At 39.8% G+C, this 20,904-nt stretch overlaps 1 protein-coding gene and 1 non-coding gene across 2 annotated transcripts in view; both read right to left on the reverse strand.

Moving 5' to 3' along the window:
• IL13RA1 (interleukin 13 receptor subunit alpha 1) overlaps window positions 1–20,904 on the reverse strand; it is a 54,917-nt gene that overhangs the window by 22,322 nt on the left and 11,691 nt on the right. The window contains exons 3-6 of the mRNA XM_054580326.1: window positions 19,487–19,625; window positions 17,309–17,429; window positions 6,061–6,248; window positions 3,688–3,839 (exon numbers count right to left, since the gene is read on the reverse strand). Coding sequence (XP_054436301.1) covers window positions 3,688–3,839; window positions 6,061–6,248; window positions 17,309–17,429; window positions 19,487–19,625 — 600 coding nt within the window. The remainder of the gene's footprint in view (window positions 1–3,687; window positions 3,840–6,060; window positions 6,249–17,308; window positions 17,430–19,486; window positions 19,626–20,904) is intronic.
• On the reverse strand, window positions 17,726–17,831 carry LOC129076170 (U6 spliceosomal RNA). The gene has a single exon (XR_008529725.1). It is a non-coding gene; the product is annotated as a U6 spliceosomal RNA (small nuclear RNA).

Raw genomic sequence — 20,904 nt, forward strand, 5'->3', positions numbered from 1 at the left:
GTAGACATACAATAGTATATTTGTTTCAGGTGTATAACATAGTGATTAGACATTCATATAAAAATAATTCAACTTCTATCAAAGAGATGTTTAAATATAGAACAAAGACCAGAACACACAGCTGTGATTTTTGGCATTCAATGTCATTCACTAAATGGTTCCTACCAGCATTTGTGAAGAGCTAAAAAGCCAACCGAATGATGAAGGGTCATCCTATCAATACTTCATATAGGTACAGAGAAAAAGCCACTCAGGGACTACTGTATCTCATTGCTGGCCATTTGGAATCAGAGACCTGCTGGGGAACCACAAGTGTCAACTACTACTTGAGGGATCAGGTTGCAGGCTGACGTCCCCCCTCCCTTAGACATCTCCCATATACATATGACTCCTATTTATATCAGCAAATCATTGTGTAAATTAAAGTCTCTGGGCTCTTGTTCAAATGTAAATTCTCTTGTGTTGTCTATCAGTTGCTCAGATACCTCTATGATAAAAAGAAAACAAAGGCACAGAGAATCAAGTAGATAGTTTGCAGGGATGTAGGTAGTCAAAGACAAGGCATTTCTTACTTTGTGAGTCTGTTATAAGCTACTTCTAACCACAACCCCTCCTAACTGTATCACCAAGCAAAATAATTCATCAAAAAGTCTTGAAAAAGAAAAAAAAAGGTCTAACCAGTGCAGCTCAAGATCAGGGAGCGCACAAAAAGCTGATGACATTCTAGGGGAGGAAGCAGCTGGTGAGCATCTGCTAGGAAAGAGTACATTAAACTCAAGTATGTAAACAGAGTTAATTCCACATAGATTATAGTTCTGTTTACATGAATAAATTCCATAGTATGTGTGTTCTCTTCCATTCAGAAGTTTGTAAAGAAGGTAATTCAACAAAAATTTATTAAGTGATAATTACACAAACGGTGTTATACTAAGTATTCTTGTCAAAGTTTAGTACATGAAGACCAACTTTTGAAGTCATATTTATTAGCTGTGTGGCCTGTAGTAAGCTACTTAACCTCTCTGAGCCTTAGTTTCTCAATAAAATGTAACCTATTTCATGAAATGTTATAAGCCACCATATAAAAAGTACACAAAAGAGCCCTGGCTGATGTGGCTCAGTGGACTGAGTGCCCGCCTGTGAGCCGAGGGGTTGTCGGTTCAATTCCCTATCAGGGAACATGCCTGGGTTGCAGGCTAGGTCCCCAGTAGGGGGCGCACAAGAGGCAACCACACTTTGATGTTTCTCTCCCTTTCCTTCTCCCTCCCTTCCCCTCTGTCTAAAGATAAATAAAATCTTTTTTTTAAAAAAAGAAGTACACAAAAGAGTATATTTGTAGCATAACATAAACACTTAATAAATGATGGCTGTTACTATTAAGGGGAAGTAGTAATGTGATCTCCAGTGGTTACGAACAAAACCTTTGAACGTAGACTTTTGCTGCAATCTTGACTCTACCACTTTCTAAAAATGTGATCTTAGGAGTAACCTCTGAGACTGAGTTTTCTCATCTGTAAAATGAGGGGGGAAACAGGATCTAGATCCTTGGGGTTAATGTAAGGACTTAATGAGACAATTCAAATAAAATGCTTATTAAAATACCTAGTACATACTAATTGCTCAATACATGTTAGCTGCTATTAATAGCAGGAACGGCCCAAAGTAAATAACACCTAACTCCTCCCTACAGGAGCTTATATTTTTAGTAGAGAAAAAAGGCCTACACATGTGATCGGGGTAACTAGCAGGGCATAATTCAGTGCCAAATGCATAATACAACGAGCATGTGTTGTCAGGATTTGACACAGGAGAGCAGTAAAGGCTGGGAGTAGTCAAGTAGATTTCAGCTTTCTGGGAGCTCACTTACATGCAAGCCACACTCCCTCCCCACTTGGAAGCCCTTTGCTTTTTCCTTTTGCAGTGTTGTATGGGGACACCCATTTCTGTTCTAGATAATTAGATATAGATACATCTAAATAAATAAATGTTATCTATTTCTGAAATAGATATATCTGCAAATGCCCAGAAAAGCTCTGCTCAGCTGTGGACCTGGTCACTCCCTCTGGAGTTATATCCTGTCAGCAGTGGCTTATTTTATTAAGTACAGATACTTAATAAGATACTCTTCAACTTATGATGGGGTTATATCCCAATAAACACCTCATAAGTTGAAAATATCCTAAGTCAAAAATACATTTAATACACCTAACCTACTGAGCATCAAAGGTTAGCCTAGTCTACCTTATACATGCTCAGAACACTTACATAGCAAAATCACCTAACACAAAGCCTATTTTATAATAAAGTGTTGACTATCTCATATAATTTATTGAATAGTGTACCAAAAGTGAAAAAAACAATGGATGGATGCTCATCATTAATGTACACAGCTAAAAGCCAAGTAAGCCTGAACGTTTGAAGCATTGAACTAAAAGTAATTACCCATGAGAGAGTATCATACTGCATATCACTAGTCCAGGAAAAAGATCAAAATTCAAAATTTAAAGTACAGTTTCTACTGAATGTGTATCGCTTTTTGCACCATCATTAGGTCAAACCATGGTAAGTTTGTATTTTGAAACTTTCATTATGAGCTAAAACAACTGAACCAAGGAATTTGCCAAGGCTTGAGGTGCTGGGCTTCCTTAAAAGCCAACATAAGAAATTTGGTTTCTAACATCTAAAACCCAAATGCATGCAGGGCCTGGGCAGGTGGCACACAAGTGAGTGGCAGCCTCTGTGGTCTCAAGGAACTACCTTACGGAAACTACGCTCCTCAAGTTCCACAATTTTAAATCTGGGCAAAAAAAAATCAAATTTATAAAAACAAACAAAACCCCACTTTGTTCGTGTTCCAAACAAAACCGTTGGAGGCCCAGTTTGTTTCCTCTACTCTAATGTGTAACAATGACAATGATGTCCTGAGGTTATGCCACATGCTGTTATGCCCAGTGCTCCAAAGGAACCTCTAATTAGCATGTTTTGTATTAGATTCTGAAGAGCAAAACCACAGATAATCCAACCAATACTGATGACTCAAATTTGAATACTTTAGTATTCAAACTCCAAGAAAACTGAATGGTCAACCAGAGCTGCCAAGTATCTACCTGATCTGACCTCAGCCTCCATTCTGTTTTTCACCCATGCCACATTCATTCCTGCTTCAGTCCTTGTACTAACTATGCTCTCCAACCCCAGATCTTCACATGGCCCAGCTGCTGCTCAGCACTCTGGTCTCATCTCAAATGTCATCATTTTGGATGACTATCCTACCTACTATTCCCTCAGGCCCTCCCATCACTCTACTACATCACCCCATTTAATTTTCTTTATAGCATCCACTCCCTGAAATTAGTTTGTTCATTTACATATTTATCCTCTAGTAGGTAAGGTAGGTAAGCCTCATAGAAAAAAAACGTGTTCATCAGGCATCATATACACATGGCAGGTGCATAATAAAAATTTTTGAGCAAATGAATTAATGTATGGCATGAACTTTTTGGTCAATGCTACCGTAAAACCTCAAAACTTCCACCATCCTATTTCAGACAAGAAGCTTCAGTATCATCATCATAATTATGTGACAAATCTAAACGCTATATTTCATTGATCTTTCAATGCGTTACACTTTAAGAAATTCAAGTGAAAGAAAAATATCCAAATAAAAGAATATCTAAAAAAGAAACTTACGGAGAAAATAAAATGTGTCTCAGGTTGGCTGTTATTGACTTCTACTTGATAAGATAAGCAAGTGCTAGCAAAATTCTGTGGATTCTTCCCTAGCACATGTAAGACACCATGTTGGAAGAAGAGACTTTTAATATGTGGAGGATCCGGTTGCACTGAAAGATAGAAAACTACAAATTAGCTTCCAGAGTTTATTTTCATACAATACATATGTGGGTAGAGATAATGAAGGTCACAAAATTATATCCAATTAGGGATACTTTGAATGGCCTTACATGATCAGACATACAGTTCTAGATTTCTGATTAGGCACAATTAATATAAGAAGCTTATTTAAATCACCTAGTAAAATGGATCAAAGGGATATCTTTGGGTTTCTGGGCAGATGACATGGACTCTGACCTGAATCTGGTTAGAGCATGGCCAGGGTATAATCTGGACTTCCAGCTGCATCTTAAAGAAAATAAATGCTTGGCTCCAGATGTGCATTCATGTAATGAGTAAGAAGGACACCGGGTATAAGGAGTTTCTCCAGCTGTTGTCCATTTGTAACCAAAGACCACAATTTAAACACTAGCCCAGTCTCTGTCATATGCTACAACATGGATGAACCTCAAGGACATTATGCTAAGTGAAATAAGCCCATCACAAAAGAACAAGTACTATATGATTCCACTTATGAGGTATCTAAAGTATTGAAAATCATAGAAACATAAAGTAGGAAGGTGGTTACCCAGAGCAGGGGGAGAGGTGAGAGGGAAATAGTGTTTGGGGGCATCAAGTTTCAATTTCACAAGATGAAAAAGTTCTTGACGTCTGCTGCACAACAATGTGAATATATTTAACTGCTGAACAGTTCACTTAGAAGTGGATATGATGGTAAATTTAATGCTATGTGATTATAACCACAATTTAAAATAAAGTAAAAAACTAGCTTAGTCAATTTAGTTTTGGGGGAGTCAATTATGCATAAGACCATACGACAGAAGAGACTGGATAACTAACAGAAAACCTTAAGATACCACCCTCTAGCTGAGAAGGATGTCTCTTTATGTCACCACTAATCTCTAGGAAGAAAACTAGGGAAATGAACTTCAAAAGGTCTAACCTGCCAAGCAAGGGAGAGGACAGAGAAGGGCTTTGCTTCAGATTATCCCACTTGGCACGTTCCTATGATCTCACTCCCCTGACCTATAAACTAAGCTGCCTTTGTTTCACTATTAGAATACACTTCTGTGACTATCTGAAAGAGTGGTAAATAGTGCTCTGCTCACAGACTTGGGAGGTTTTGTCAATTCATGGTTATTTACCTATAAATTTTCTGTATACCACTAAGCCAGAATCTGAGCAACATGATGCTTACAGTAGTCTGCTTTAGAGATTTACAAAACACTTTCATACACCTCATATCACGTGGAACTTAGTACAGTTGACCCTTAAACAACAAAGGGGTTAAGGGAGTTGCCCACCCCTCAGTCAAAAATCAGCATATAACTTTTGACTCCTCAAAAACTTACGACTAATAGCCTACTGTTGACCAGAAGCCTGATATTATAAACAGCCAATTAATGCATATTTTGTATATGTATTATATACTATATTGTTATAATAAAGTAACCTAAATAAAATGTTATTAATAAAATCATAAGGAAGATAAAATAAATTTACAGTACTGTACAGATTTATTGAGAAAAAGAGACACGTGTAAGTGGACCCACACAGTTCAAACCCATGTTGTTCAAGGGTGAACTGTATAATCCTTTGAGATCAAGAGGGACTATGCATCCTGTTTTATAGATGAGGAAACACTTAAAGAGTGTCTATATGCCTTGTCCAAAGTGAAGGAGCTAGTACCTCAAGCCAATATTTTGTTTTCAAGTAGGAGGCTCTTTCTAACAGGTTAACACTCGGCTGCACTGGCTATTCTGACTGATCAGTGCCTGGACCACTCAGAATGTCAGATAATTTGAATATCACCCCTGATCACTCCACCTCCAGTCTAATCTTTTTAAAACTATGAAATACATTATTCAGGAACTATATTCGATCATATTTCTTCTGCAGCATCATAAGTAAAAGACCATATTGTAAGTAAAGACAGTAGATCTTAAGAGTCAGAGAGCCTGGGTTCTGATCTTGGTTCTAAAACTAACTCTTGCTTTCAGTGTCAGTGTACTGATAAGTATACAAGGTGAAAGCTATGTGGCATAGGTACTCAATAAAAATTAGAATTTCTAACCTTGCTTCTTTAAAAAAGATCAAAGAAAGGTATATAAACATAGCCTTTTTTCTGGAAAGACCTTAAAACCAAAATCTTTTTTTTTTATTATTTGTATTGATTATTCAAAAGAACAACAGAGGACTTCTCAAACTTACCATAAGAAGTTAAAGGCACTATATTGAAGGATGGTCTAATTTTTCCTGCATTATCCTTGACCATCACTTGAACACTGTGTTGGTCCAAACTGGAATCCTTTGGTTTAGTCAGAGTAAAAGAGCAAGTAATGTGTTGACCTTCTCTGTAGATGTTTTCACATTGAAGAATTTTTCCCAAGCTGCTGTGCCTACAAGGTAAAATGAGACAATCTTCTGCATTATTTTTAAAAAGGAACTCAAGAAACAATGGCAGAATTTTTTTAAATGACTGAAGATGTTCATGAAAAGCAATATTTGCAATATGGCAAGATAGCTTTTTCTAAAACCCTATTTTACATAGCTCCATTTCATACTCTAAGAAGAAATGAATGTTCCTTTTTGCTTAACATTGGTGCTTTCAATAGCTTTGGAAACTATAGGAGTACTGGTTCTTTTTCCTCTTCTGAATATAAGGTGTTATGAGGCCAGAATGAGAAGTTTTAGGCTTCTTGAAAACACCCCATCTGTTGAATTCCATGATTCTCCTCGGGTTCCTGTCTGCTTCTTCCTTGTTTTCTTGTCTTGTTCCTCTTGCTTCTCCTCAGAGGGCTCCCACCCAATCCACAGCCCTCTGCACATTCCCCTCTATTTCTTACTCCCTTACCTGTTCACCCTCAGCTTATTACTTCCACCCTTCAACTAGAATAGCTATGCTAGGGATGCCTAGTCCTGACCTCTCACTTTGGATCCAGTCCCAGATTTACAAGTGCTCCGTTTGAGTGTTCCACTCTTGCCTCAAACTCAGTATCCAAAACATATGCCCTTCTTCCCTGACAAACTGCCTTTTCTTCTAATGCTCCAAATTTCCACCAGTCAGAGCTCATTTACTCTGGGCTCCTCAATTACAGCCTTTGAAATCCCCTTCTGTCCCTCCTTTCTCTATATTCTATCACCAAAAATTGTTATTTCTTCCTTTGCAAAGCTTCTTGGATTCTCTCCTGTGACATTCCCTTTGCCTTTATCCCGTTTCATTTCCTAATCAGTTCAGGCTTCATTTCTTCTCCAGACTGACCTCTCATACCTTCTTTATTAGTTCCCTCTAATCATTGCTAGATCTATATTTCAGAGCAAACTGGCTTTCTAAGTGACTTACCTCACTGTGTGGCTTTAACTGTCTTCTATAACCAGTACCACTGGTACTTTATTTCCTGTGTCAAAAACCTGTACACATAACTTCTGTCAATGATCACCACACCTAGCATAGTGCAGGCAGACAGCATGTCCTCATGGCATTTTTTTGTCTAGGCTATTAAAGGATTCTCTTTGACAGAAGACATAGGTCAAGCCTCACATAATCAACCAAAATGGGAGCTGTGCAAAGATTCTGTAGAAGAGGGAAACAGTTTAAATAATGAAATAAGAGTAAAGAGTCCCAAACCATTGACCTGTTACCGCAGAATCATCTGTAGTCATTTAAAATGCAGATTCCTCTTCTGGTCAAAATGGTGGCACAAGTAAACATGGCTCGTCTCCTTGCAAAACCACATCAAAATTACAACTAAAATATAGAACGACCATCACTCAGAACCATCTGATATCAAGGTGAATGAAGTTTGGCAACTCCAAAATTAAAGAAACCACATCTATCCAGACTGGTAGGAAGGGCGGAGAAGCAAACGGGCTGGTCCCACAATCATGTGTGGTGGATAAAATTTCTGGAAGGATATTTTTGGAGCAAGGAGTCCCAGCCCCACACCAGGCCCCCCAGCCCAGGGTTCCAGTGCCAGGAAGATAAGTCCCCTGGTGATAAGAGCTCTGACTTCTGGCTACAAAAACCAGCTGAGATTGATTGAGTTGGTGGAAGAAACTGGTGGACCCCCAAGCAGTTCTCCTTAAAGAACCCACACATGGACTCACCTACTCAGATTTACTCCCTCTAAGCTCCAGCACTGGGGTAGCTGCTTGCAAGGCACCAGTGGCACACACGGAGGAACTGGTGTGTCTGGCATCAAGGTGAGAGCCAGGCGACACCTTTCTCCCAGGCAGAAAGACGGACAGAGGCCACTGTCCCTTTTCTGAGCCCTCTACCCACAGAGCCACAGAGCCACAGAGCCACCAGGCTGGTATCATATATGAGCTTCCATCAACCTGGCTAATACTGTTTGCCCCACCCTGGAGATCCACTGAGACTCCATCCCACCCAACTTAAGAGACCACCCAAGCTATTAACAGTGACTTTTCCATACGAACGGCTGGCCTTGGCTCAGCTTCACAACTTCCTAAATCCTCTCAAACAAGCAATAGCTAGCCTCAGTGAGCCCCCAGCCTCTGGACCCCTGGCTAAGTGGCCCCAGACCTGGCACTAGGAGCAGCTGGCCTAGGTTCACAGCTTGGCTTCTCCTGGGTATCTCCAAGCCTAGCACAAGTAGCAGCCATCTCGGATTGCTTTATAGCTCAAGCAGGGTGGCCCCCAGAAAAACACAGGAAGGGGCTGACCTTGGCCTACGCCACCTGGGAAACCCCAGAGCCTGTGCATCCCGTGGACAGCTAGCTACACACCACTCTGCCCCTGCACAGCTAATTCTCCACAAAAGGTTGAGATTGGTGGTCGGCGGTTACAGCCAATCCTTGCAGCTGACTGGCCTGGGTAAATTCCTCCCATTGATCTGCCATCAGCAATCAAGGCTCATCTACAAGAGGACAGTGTACTCAGCCCACACAAAGGGCGCACCTAAAGTACTCAGCTTGGGTGATAGAGGCTGTGCCACTGGACCCAACAGGACACCCACTACATTAAGCCACACTACCAAGATAGGGAGTCAAAGTAGCTCTACCTAATACATAGAAACAAACACAGGGAGTCTGCCAAAAGGAGGAGACGAAGAACCACAGCCCAAATGAAAGAACAGACAAAAACTCCAGAAGAAGAACTAAGTGAAATGGAGATAAGCACTCTATCAGATACAGAGTTCAAAATACTGGTTATATGGATGCTCAAGGAACTGAGTGAGGACCTCAACAGCCTAAGAAAGACCCAGTCAGAAACGTCTGAAGGATACATTAATTGAAATAAAGAACAATTTACAGGGAAACCACAGTAGAGTAGGTGATGCCGAGAATCAAATCAATGATTTGGAACATTAAGGAAGCAATGTTCCTTAATGTGTGTCTTTTCACTCACTCACACACACACACACACACACACACACACACACACACAATCACAACAACAAGAAAAAAGAATGCAAAAAAACAAGGATAGTATAAGCAGCTTCTGGGGCAACTTCAAGCATTCCAATATTTGCCTAATAGGGGCGCCAGAAGGAAAAGAGAAAGAACAGGAAATGGGCAATCTATTTGAAAAAATAATAAAAGGAAACTTCCTTAATTTGGTGAAGGAAATAGACATGCAAGTCCAGGAAGCACAGAAAGTCCTGAAACAGATGGATGCAAAGAGGCCCATTCCAAGACACATCATACTTAAAATGCCAAAGTTTAGGGACAAAGACAGACTCTTAAAAGCAGCAAGAGAAAAGAAATTATTTACCCAAAGGGAAGTTCCCATAAAACTGTCATCTTATTTCTCAAAAGAAACTTTGCAGGCCGGAAGGAATGGCAAGAAATAGAAAGTCATGGAAAGTAGGGACTTACAGCCAAGATTGCTCTCTCCAGAAAAGCTATCATTTAGAATGGATGGGCAGATAAAGAGCTTCCCAGAGAAGAAAAAACTAAAGGAGTTCATCATCACCAAATCACTATCATATGAAATGTTCAAGGGACTTATTTAAGAAAAAGAAGATGACCAAAACTATGAACAATAAAATGGCAATAAATACAAACCTAACAATTGAATCTAAAAAATAAACTAAGCAAACAAGAAGAACAGAGACAGAATCATGGATACGCAGAACATTTTGACGGCTGCCAGGTGGGAGGGGGTGGGGGGGTATGGGGGACGAGGAGAGGGGATTAAGAAGTCCAAATAGGTAGTCACAGAGTAGCCACAGGGGTGTAAAGTACAGTCTAAGGAATGGAGTAGCCACAGAACTTACATGCATGGCCCATGGACATGGATGATGGTGGGGGGACTGCCTGAGGGAGTGGGGGCACTGGGTAGAGGGTGGCAAAGGGGGAAAAATTGGGACAACTGTAATAGCATAAATAACAAAATATAATTGAAAATAAAGTGTAAAAACATGCAGATTCCTTAAACCTTTTCCTAGAGGATCCTCCTTAGAAGGCTTTGTCCTGAGACTAGGACTCAGTATTCTGACAGCAATTCTCCAGGGTATTCTGCTGCAAATCATGTTTTATAAAACTCAGATCTACTCCCATAAGTAAAGTCAACTAACAAAGGAGCAAAAGCAATACCAGGGAGCAAAGATAGTCTTTTCAACAAATGATGCCAGAACATCTAGATATCCACATGCAAAATAATGAATCTAGTCACAGACCCTACACTCTTCTCAAAACTAAACTCACAATGGATCACAGATCTATATGCAAAATGTAAAACTATACAACACCAAGGTGATAACGCAAAAGAAAACCTCGATGAATGCAGGTATGACAATGATTTTTTACATACAACACCAAAGGTATGATCTATTAAAAAAATAATGCCCTGCTGTGGCTGGTGTGGCTCAGTGGATTGAGCACCAGCCTGCAAAGCAAAGAGTCGCTGGTTCAGTTCCCAGTCAGGGCACATGTCTGGGATGCGGGCCAGGTCACCAGTTGGAAGTGTGCAAGAGGCAACCACACATTGATGTCTCTCTCCTCCTCTTTCTCCCTCCCATCCCCTCTCTCTAAAGATAAATAAAATCTTAAAAAAAAATAATGTCCTGGCTGGTGTGGCTTAGTTGGTTGGAGCACTATCCCATAAAATGAAAGGATGCGGATTTGATCCCTGGTTAGGGCACATTCCTAGGTTACGGTTTCAATCCCCCTAGTTGGGGGTGCATACCAGAGGCAACCAATCGATGTTTCTTTCTCACATCAATGTTTCTCTCTCTTCTCCTCTCTTTAAAAAGAAGCAATGAAAAACTGTCTTCAAGTATTTAAAAAACAAAAATAATAAGCTAGACTTCATTAAAATTAAAAAACTTCTGCTCTGCAAAAGACAGTATCAAGAGAATAAGAAAAGAAGCCACAGACTGGGAGAAAATATTTGCAAGAGACACACAGGATAAAGGACTCTTATCCAAAATACACACACACAAAAAAAAAACTCTTAAAACTCAATAAGACAACAAACAGTCCAACTAAAAATATGGGCCAAAAACCTTCAGACACTTCACCAAAGATATAAGATAGTAAATAAGAATATGAAAAGATGTCCCACATGTCATCAGGGAATTGCAAATTAAAGCAACAAGATATAACTAATCCTATCAAAATGGCCAAAATCCAGAATGCTGACACCACATGGAGCAAGAGGAACTCTCATTCATTGCTGGTGGAAATACAAAATGGTACGGTCACTTTGGAAGTTAGTTTGGCAATTTCTTACAAAATTGAACATACTCTTAACATATGACCCAGGAATCACACTCCTTAGTATTTACTTAAAGGAGTTGAAAACTTACATGCACACAAAATCCTGCACAGAAATGTTTATAGCAGCCTTATTTGTCAGTGCTAGAGCTTGAAAACAACCAATATATCCTTCAGTAGGTTGAACTGTGGTACATCCAGAAAATGGGACATTATATAGCCCTAAAAAGAAATGAGCTATCAAGCCATGAAAAGACCTGGGGGAACCTTAAGTGCATATTACTAATTGAAAAAAGCCAGTCTGAAAAGGCTACATATTATATGATTACAACTATGTAACATTTTGGAAAAGGCAAACTCTGGAGACAGCAAAAAGATCAGTGGTTGATCAGTGGTTGAGGGAAGGGATGAACAGGCAGAAAACAAAGGATTATTAGGGCAGTGAAACTACTGTGCAAGACCCTACAATTGTGAATACATGTCATTATACATGTTTCCAAACTCGTAGAATGTATAATAGCAAGAGTGAACCCTAAGATAAAATATGGACTTTGAGTGATAATGATGTGTCAGCGTAGGTTCACCATTGGTACAAACATAGCACTCTAGTGGGAGATGTTGATAATGAGGGAGGTTATACATGTGTGGGGGTGGGACATATATGGAAAATTTCTGTACATTCCTCTCAATTTTGTTGTAAACCTAAAACTACTACTTAAAAATAAAGTCTTTAAAACAAGAAAACTTCAAATCTAATATATTTAATCCTTCAAAGGCTCTGCAAAGAAATGCTTCAATATAGAAAAATGCTCTTGTTCCTTAAAAAATAGTACCTAAGGCTTTTCTCCTAGTTGTAGGCCCCAGCGGTTCATGAATAAAAACAGCCTTTTAAAAAACTATCTGTCCTAGCTAGTTTTTAGATCACACAGGCCTGGAATGTTTTCCATCCACAGCCAGAAACAGAAACCGAAGACACATGACATTTTTGTTATATAACTAAAGCAAACTATGTTGAAAATTATTTTTGTTTCAAATAATGAAGGAACTCCTCTAATGGGAAATCTTTGAGATTCCTTTGTCAATTTTGTACCCTGAATATTTCACATATTCTCACAGACCCCAGATATGTAATTTAGAAAAAAATAAGAAAACAGAAAATATTGGTTTTGAATAAATAACTTTTGGGGTCTTCTTGCGAAAGACCAGATGATAACCTAAGATAGAAGGCATTCAGTTACTTCATATTAAAAATCACACACAACCCTGGCCATGTGGCTCGGATGGTTGGAGTGTTGTCCCATACACCAAAAGGCTCAGGGTTTGATCCCTAGTTGGGGTGCATACAGGGTCAGGGCAACCAATCAATGTTTCTCTCTCTCTCTCTCTCTCTCTCTCTCTCTCTCTCTCTCTCTCTCTCTCTCTCTCCCCCCCCCTCAAATTGGTAAAAACATATCCTTGGGTGAAAATTTAAAAAAAAAATTTCACACTGAAATCCTCCATAGACTCACACTGCAGACATAATGAGGAGGAGGAGGAAAGGGATGAATGAAAGACTATATCCCCAACTCTGAAGATGATTAATCTGGTAAGAAATTCCCTAAAATTCATTGGCATGGCTAGTATGTGGCTATTAAGGTCAGGCTCCTTCAGTGCCATACTCTCCATCCCAAGCCACAAGTCAGTGTCCTGGGTCTTGAAAATGACACTACATTTTCGGATTAGGGATTAGGGAAACAGTCTAGCAGTTTGACATGATTTAAACTGGTACCTAAATCAATGCCAAGTGCTTGGTAATGAATGAGCCATGAGTCTCTCTCTTCTGTGGTTTTGATTAGAAAGAATCTCTCTAGGGAGAGCAAAGGAGGAGGAAGTATGGGCTAGGTGCTAATCCTGTGAGGTGGGGGAAGAGGCCAGCAATGTGTACTGGCTATATCTGCAAGGGAGTAGGATTAATAATAAAAATAATAGTTATCATATATGAAGTGCTTACTGTATACATATTAGCAGTTAGGCACAGCTCTAAACATTTTTCATACAATAGCAGACCTCACAACAACCTTAAGAAGTAATAATATTATTACTACCCCCATTTTACAGATTATGAAACTGAGTCTCAGACAGAAGGCACTTGCCCCAAATCACACTTGCTAGTAAGGAAGAGAACCAAGACTTGAACCGGAAAACAGTAAGTTACAGGAGAGTGAGGGCAGAAGATATAGAATCTGTAACAGCACTGCCCAACACAATTTTCTGGGGTTACGGAAATGTTCTATATCAATGGTAACACTGAAGCCACTAGCCACGTGTGAAATTGGGTAGTAAGACTGAGCAACTAAAGTTTTAATTTGCTTTTATTGTAATTAATTTAAATTAAAACATAAAGGGTCACACATAGCTAGTGGCTCCTATATTGAACAGCACAGGTATAGCAAGAGTACACGCTGATGAACAACTCCAGGAATGTGTATGACAGGAAGTGCTATCCCTGATCCCTGTCTCCTGGGGTGCCAGTGAACCACCACTCCCTTGGGATGACTTCTTGAGACACCTCCAATGATGGGAGATTGTGTCCTGCACTTTCATCAACTGAGGGCTGAAAGGCAACCCAAGCACCGCCTGCTGTCAGCTTTGGCAAGAGACTGCATGAACCCAGAAGTAGAATACTTTTTCCAATTGGTTGGTCTAGTTCTTTTTTAATATCTTCACCCAGGAGGGCAATCATTTTGCAATTTGCTCTAAGACTTGGTTTGTGCTAGGATATGACCCAAGGCACTTCCCTATTTTTCTTATAAGAAATTCAAGGACAAGGCCACCATCTATCTCCAGTGTCACCCCAATTGCTATATCTGGGTTACTTTCCTGCATAGTTTGCCATGGAATAAGCCAGTTTTAAGATGTCTTCCCTTCGTTTCCCTGCGCCCTCTATAGACAGAGACTGTTTAAAGGTCTCCCCTGTGATGTTAATAACGACTCCAGAGAAAGGAAGGGGAGTTAATAGCATAATAAACGCAGAATGTTACCAACTTTTAAGGTCTCTTTAAAGCCTGTAATAATAGCTCTCTCCAGGCTCACTGCAACATCATGAGACCCAGGCTACTTCTTCTGAAGTTTCGTTCTCTGGCCCTTTCACTAGCATTTCCTTAGAGAATGAGATATATGCAATCCTCCTCTCTTTTTGGTCCTGAACTATAATATTCCTGTGTTGTTTATCCCTCCTAAGTCCTCACTCTAGTCTCGAATATTCTCTCTCTTCGGATGCTACCTACAAAACATTAAAAAAACTTATATACAGAGCATCTACCATGTGTCAGGCACAGGAGAAAACAAGACAGTTCCTGCTCTCAAGGGAGACCGCAGTCTGGGAAGGGCTACCACTAAGTAAACAGGAAATGACAACACTGCCGAGTACTATGAGACAGAAAAGTGCAAGGTGCTCTGGGACATGATGATGATGGGACACACATATCTAGACTTGAGAGGTCAAGGAAGGCTTTGTAGAGAGAAAGTAATGTCTGAAGTAAGATAAGGACAAATAAGACGTATCCAGGAGAGAGGGCAAGACACAGGCTGTGAGGACATACAGAATGGTTCCACTATTCTGCTGGAATTCCATCATTCTGTTTGAGCATTTGAAGAGTCAAGTTTGAGGAACTGAAAGAAGTTCAGTGTGGGCTGAGTAGCAGAGTGCAAGAGGGGAGGGGCTGTCTGGCTTCCCCAGCAGGGCTTTTCATCTTTGCCAGAAGTATATGAAACCTCAGGTAACTTTGGAGGTTCTGTTCAAAAAGTTATGTGACTTTCGCATTCTATTCCATGATCTAGCCATGAGTGTTTTAATATACCAAAAATACATCTCATCAAGTCATCGGGCAAAATGGACACTCCAGGATGAAAGGCCATGTTTATCTTATAGCTTCAGAAGTCCTGGGCATGGTTTCTGAACACCATTCAATGTGAAGCAATTTGAATGAACGATAGAAAGAGGGGCAAGGCCGCGTGACTAGCAGATTGCCAATGCTAATTCTCCCATTTCCCCTCCTTGACATCATACTGACTAAACATCCCCATTCCTCAGAACGCTCCTCCCCAAATACCACCTATGCTGTTGACCTTCATCAAAGCCTCCCAGTCTCCCCTGCCACCACCCTAAGCTCCACACTAGCTTCTCATGAGTTTGTCTAGACCTCTGCAACAGTCTTCACCTTCACTCTTTTTTTTTTCTTTTTATATAGGTAATTGTGTGGACACTGTCTACCTCTTTACATTTTAAGCTTTAGGAACAGACACATGTTTCTCATCTCAGCTGCCCGTTCAGTGCTTTACTCACAATGTGTGCTAATTAAAGTTTTATTGAATTGAATTGATTGACCTGATCAGTTCATCCTTGTCTTTTTGCTAATAATTCTAGGCTCTAAAGAAAAGGAAATGATTAAAAATTTATTTAGAAATTTAACAGATTTTGTAGCTATAGTCACAAATATCAAACATTAGCTATTGTGTGGAGAACTAAATTAGTTTTTAACCCTGGGCAGGATACAATTTTCCTTTTTAAAGGTAGACACCAATGATTTATACAATGCTGGTGGGAATGTAAAACAGTATAGCCATTCTAGAAAACAGTTTGGCAGTTTGTTATAAAACTAAATACAAAATTACCATGAGACCTAACAACTGTATTCTTGGGCATTTATTCCAGAGAAACAAAAAGTTATGTCCATAAATATTGACAGCAGCTTCATGCAAAATGGCAAAAGATTAGAAACAACGACTCTGGCCGAGTGGCTCAGTTGGCTGGAGTGCTGTCCAGACACCAAAAGGTTGCAGGTTCCATCCCCAATTGGGGCCCATACAGGAGGCAGCCAGTCAATGTTTCTCTCTCACATCAGTGTTTCTTTCTCTCCATCTCTCTCTCTCTCTCTCTCTCTCTCTCTCTCTCTCTTAAATCAGTGAATATATCCTCAGGTGAAGATTTTAAAAAATAACAGTAACAAAAAAATAACAATAAAAAATTAGAAACAATCAACATATACTTCAGTAAATTAATGCTTAAATGAACTGGTACATCCATATCATGGAATACCACTCAGAAATGAAAAGGAATAAACTATTAATACACACAACAACTTGGATAGACCTCAAGGGTATTATATAAAGTTTTTTTAAAGTCTGCCTCAAGCAGTTATATGCTGTATGATTCCATTCCAGTAACATTCTTAAAATGACAAAATTATAGAGGTGAACAGATAAGTGGTTGTCAGAGGTTAGAGACTGGAGGGTGAGCGGTGCAGGGGGAGGGGGTGCCGAGGGGGAGGTGGGTAGGGTTATAAAAGGGAAACTCGAGGAATCCTTGTGGTAATGGAATTGTTCTATATCAACACATGTGATAAAATTGCATAGAACTACACATACACACACAAATGAATGCATTAATAACTTGTAAACATTGAAAAAGTTTAGTAGATTGTACCAACACCAAGTTTCTGGTTTTGATATCATCCTCTAGCTATACAGAACATTACCACTGGGAGAAGCTGGGTGAAGGGAACACAGGATCTCCCTGTGCATTTTTTGTGACATCCTGTGGATGAATAATGATGTTTTAAAGGGTTTTTTAGCAGACACCAAAAGCAGATGCATTTTCCACTGCACCAAACTGCCCATCTTCCTGGGTGTATCGAAAATAGGCCATTCTTTTCATTTTTTAAAACTAGGTTAGAGCCAAAGACTCCCAATACCATCACAACAGTCGTTCCTCTGTAAGTCTTCTATCCAAACTTACCAGTAGTAGAGAGTATAGTTAGTGTCAGGACTTGTGTTCCTTCCAGGGAGCCAAGTACACTTCATATAGCTCAGGTTGTGCCAAACACATTGTAGCTCAGTCACAGCTGACTCGGGATCACCTAGAATACCCAGCAAAGAATTTAGGATCCTCCTTTCCTTATAAGGCAGACTAGCCAATCACTCTGGGGCATAGAGATAGTGGGGATGTTGCATGCTACTTTACCCAAATCAAAAATGCTCACAATTTTCTCTCTCACCTCCACATACTGAGAAAACATTTTTTTTTTTTTTTGGTCACTTAGGGATCCTAACTCTTATATCCCGAACTGGACAGTTGAAAGGTCAAATAATATTTTAATCATAAGAAATGACTATAGGATTCCTAAATGAATGTGAAAATATAAACAACCTCTGTATCTACCTACTTTTTTTCCACAAATTTGCATGTCATCCTTGCACAGAGGCTATGCTAACCTTCTCTGTATCATTCCAGTCTTAGTCTATGTGCTACCGAAGAGAACACTACCTACCTATCCTTAAAATAACAAGTTTATGAGCTTATAATTTATGTTCTTATCTTTTGTTCAATATTATCACATCTTGCTATAAACATTAAAGATTCTTCCTGAAAGCAATTAGGAAAAAGGTAAGCATAACATACCTCTCAGTAGTTGCCTATTGTGTGTTATAACTTTAGGAGCTTTAAACTCTTTATGATCTGAAATCTCCACTGTTAAAAAGTGTTTTGAGTTGAGGTGTCATGTCTCTATATTAAATGCCTCTGTTTAAAATGCAAACCTGTTATCCCCCAGGATCTTTGAAGTGGTATTGTACTGAGTCATCATCAACCATTTTACTGTCATAATACAATTTAGGATTTTTTTTTCAGATTATTTATTAAACTCCTAAAGAAATGAGAATAGGGGAGGCAAGTTGTTTTAAACCATGCTCCCACCCTCCAAATTTTATAATTTTACAATATTACTTCATATACCTTTTTATTGATTTGACAGAGAGTAACACTGATTTTGTTGTTCCACTTATTGATTCATTCCTTGGTTTATTCTTGTATGCGCTGTGATGGGGAATCAAACCCACAACCTTGGCACATCGGAATGACACTGTAACCGAGCTACCTGAGCAGGGCCACTTCATATACTTTTGATCAGTGCAAGAAAAGTAGACAGAATGGTCTGGAGAACATGTCACATAGTGCTAAGGTTTGGAGGTAGGAGATTGGCCGTGCACAACCAAGGGGCAACATAATATTAGTAATTAATAAGTACAGAATATGTACTCTTTGCCAGCAACTATTCTAAGCACCTCACGTATACTGACTTAAGTAATCCTTTCAACAGTCCTGGTAGGTAGGTACTATCATTATCTCCATTCTACCAATGAGGAAACTTAAAGGAGGAAGAGCTAAGTGATTTGCCCATGGTCGCACAACTAGAAACCGGCAGAGCTGAGTTTTAAAGTTGGACCTTTGGCTCTGGTAGTTCTGCTCTGAACCATTATGCACTACTACTGCATGCAACATAAAAGCCAAAAGGATACTGAGTGATGAGTGGGAAGGCAGCTGTGGGACAGCGATCAACCTGACTACTTGACAGCTTTTCCTAGGGCTAATCTTGAATTGGAGCCAGGCCAGCAGTTCATTTTTCTTTTTTAACATCCTTCCCCAAATATATCCTGTATTTCAAACTAAACTCCCTATAATGAGCAAGAGAGTACATATTTTCGGTTTTTTAAAGCACTGGACCTGGAATCTGAAGACCTACAGCAACTTACTCAGTTTCCTTATAAAATGGAAAGAGTAATGATAATATGTGCCTTGCTCACTTCACAAAATACGCTTATGAGGCTTGATTTAGAGAAACTGTGTGTGTGTGTGTGTGTGTGTGTGTGTGTGTATCTGTCTGTCTGTCTGTCATTTTCCAAATTAGTAAGTGCTATATAACTATTAGGTATTGTTATTCAAGGTTCTGTGAGCACCTGGAAAGCAGGACATCCTCATATTGATCGCTGTGTTGCTATTTCCTAGAACAAGTGCTTGGAACTTATTAGACTCAGCAAATTGTTTGCAACTGAATGCATTAATGAACACTGAACATAAGCATATGGATAATTTGGACTTATTCTCTATATATCAAGAGAAATTGCTTTCAGTTGTTACCTTCAGGGGGTGAGATACACTTTTCCACCAAAGTGCTAGGATTGTCACTTTCATTGGTGCTACACTGAGACCCCACTTGTAGACAAATCCTCTCGTTCAGGGGCACTTCTTTCGAACGATGAGTTTCTGGAGCAATTTTCTAAGGTTAGAAAATAAAAATAGTGATTGCTATAGCAAATACAGACAAATACACTTACATAATAAAACATTAGCATGCCCAGATGAATAAAAAATGGAGTTATCCAATGGTATAGATAAGTAATCTCAACCTGGGGTGATGTTGCCCCATCCCCCACCCTTGGGGACCTTTGGTAACGTCTAAGAACATTTTTGGTTGTCATGACATCAAGGGGGCTGCTACTGGCATTTAGTGGGTAGAGGACAAGGATGCTGCAAAACACCATACAATACACAGTACAGCCTTCCCTCCCCCCACAACAAAAATCATCCTGGACCAAATGTCAGTAGTGCCACAATTAAGAAACCCTGATACAGATAAAAGACAATGTCCCACTTTTTAAATGTATAAACATCATGACATTTACCCCTAAAACCTACCAAACTAAAACATCAACCATCTAAAAACAATTCTAAAGGAAACAAAAGGAAACAAAATAATACTGTCAAAATTCAGTTCCAAACAGATGCCATATGCCAACAATAACAAGGTGAAAAAAGACTTCTGCCCAAGTTATAGGTATAGGTAGATATGCTTTTCTTCCTTGCACAACCACAAGAAGGACAACAGCCAATTTAAAAACAAGAAACAACCAAAACTGCCAGAAAATCGAACTGTATGGAAGTCTGACAACCAAGGCGTTAAAAAAAAAAATTCATCCAGACCAGTAGGAGGGGTGGAGATGAGCAGCGGGGCAGAGAGGGCACCCGGCAAGGCAGCGGCTGGAGGTCCAGGCAGGCAGCGGCTGGTGGACCATGTAGTCACACATTTGCATGCGGATAAACCAGGAGGAACAGCTAGGGAGTGAGACAGACCGCGCAATCCAGGATTCCAGTGTGGGAAAAAGAAAGCCACCAAATCTCCGGAGATAAAAACCTGCGGGGGTTGCAGCAGCAGGAGAAACACCAAGCCTCACAGGAGAGTTTGATGGAGAGACCCACAGGGTCCTAGAACACGCACAAACCCATCCACGCAGCAATCAGCACTAGAAGGGCCCAATTTGCTTGTGGGTAGCGGGGGAAGTGACTCAAAGCCGGCTAAGAGCCAAGACAACGAAATATGGCCCAAATGAAAGAACAGATCAAAGTCCCCAAAATAGAACTAAGCAATGAACGATAGCCAACCTATCAGATGCACAGTTCAAAATGCTGGTAATCAGGATGCTCACAAAATGGAGGAAAAAGTGAAGACTATGCAAAGTGAAATAAAGAAAAATATACAGGGAACCAACAGTGAAGAA

This window comes from Pteronotus mesoamericanus, unplaced genomic scaffold (assembly GCF_021234165.1).
Source record: "Pteronotus mesoamericanus isolate MK-2021 breed Mesoamerican mustached bat unplaced genomic scaffold, CSHL_Meso_final contig_57, whole genome shotgun sequence".
NCBI classification, from domain to species: Eukaryota; Metazoa; Chordata; class Mammalia; order Chiroptera; family Mormoopidae; genus Pteronotus; species Pteronotus mesoamericanus.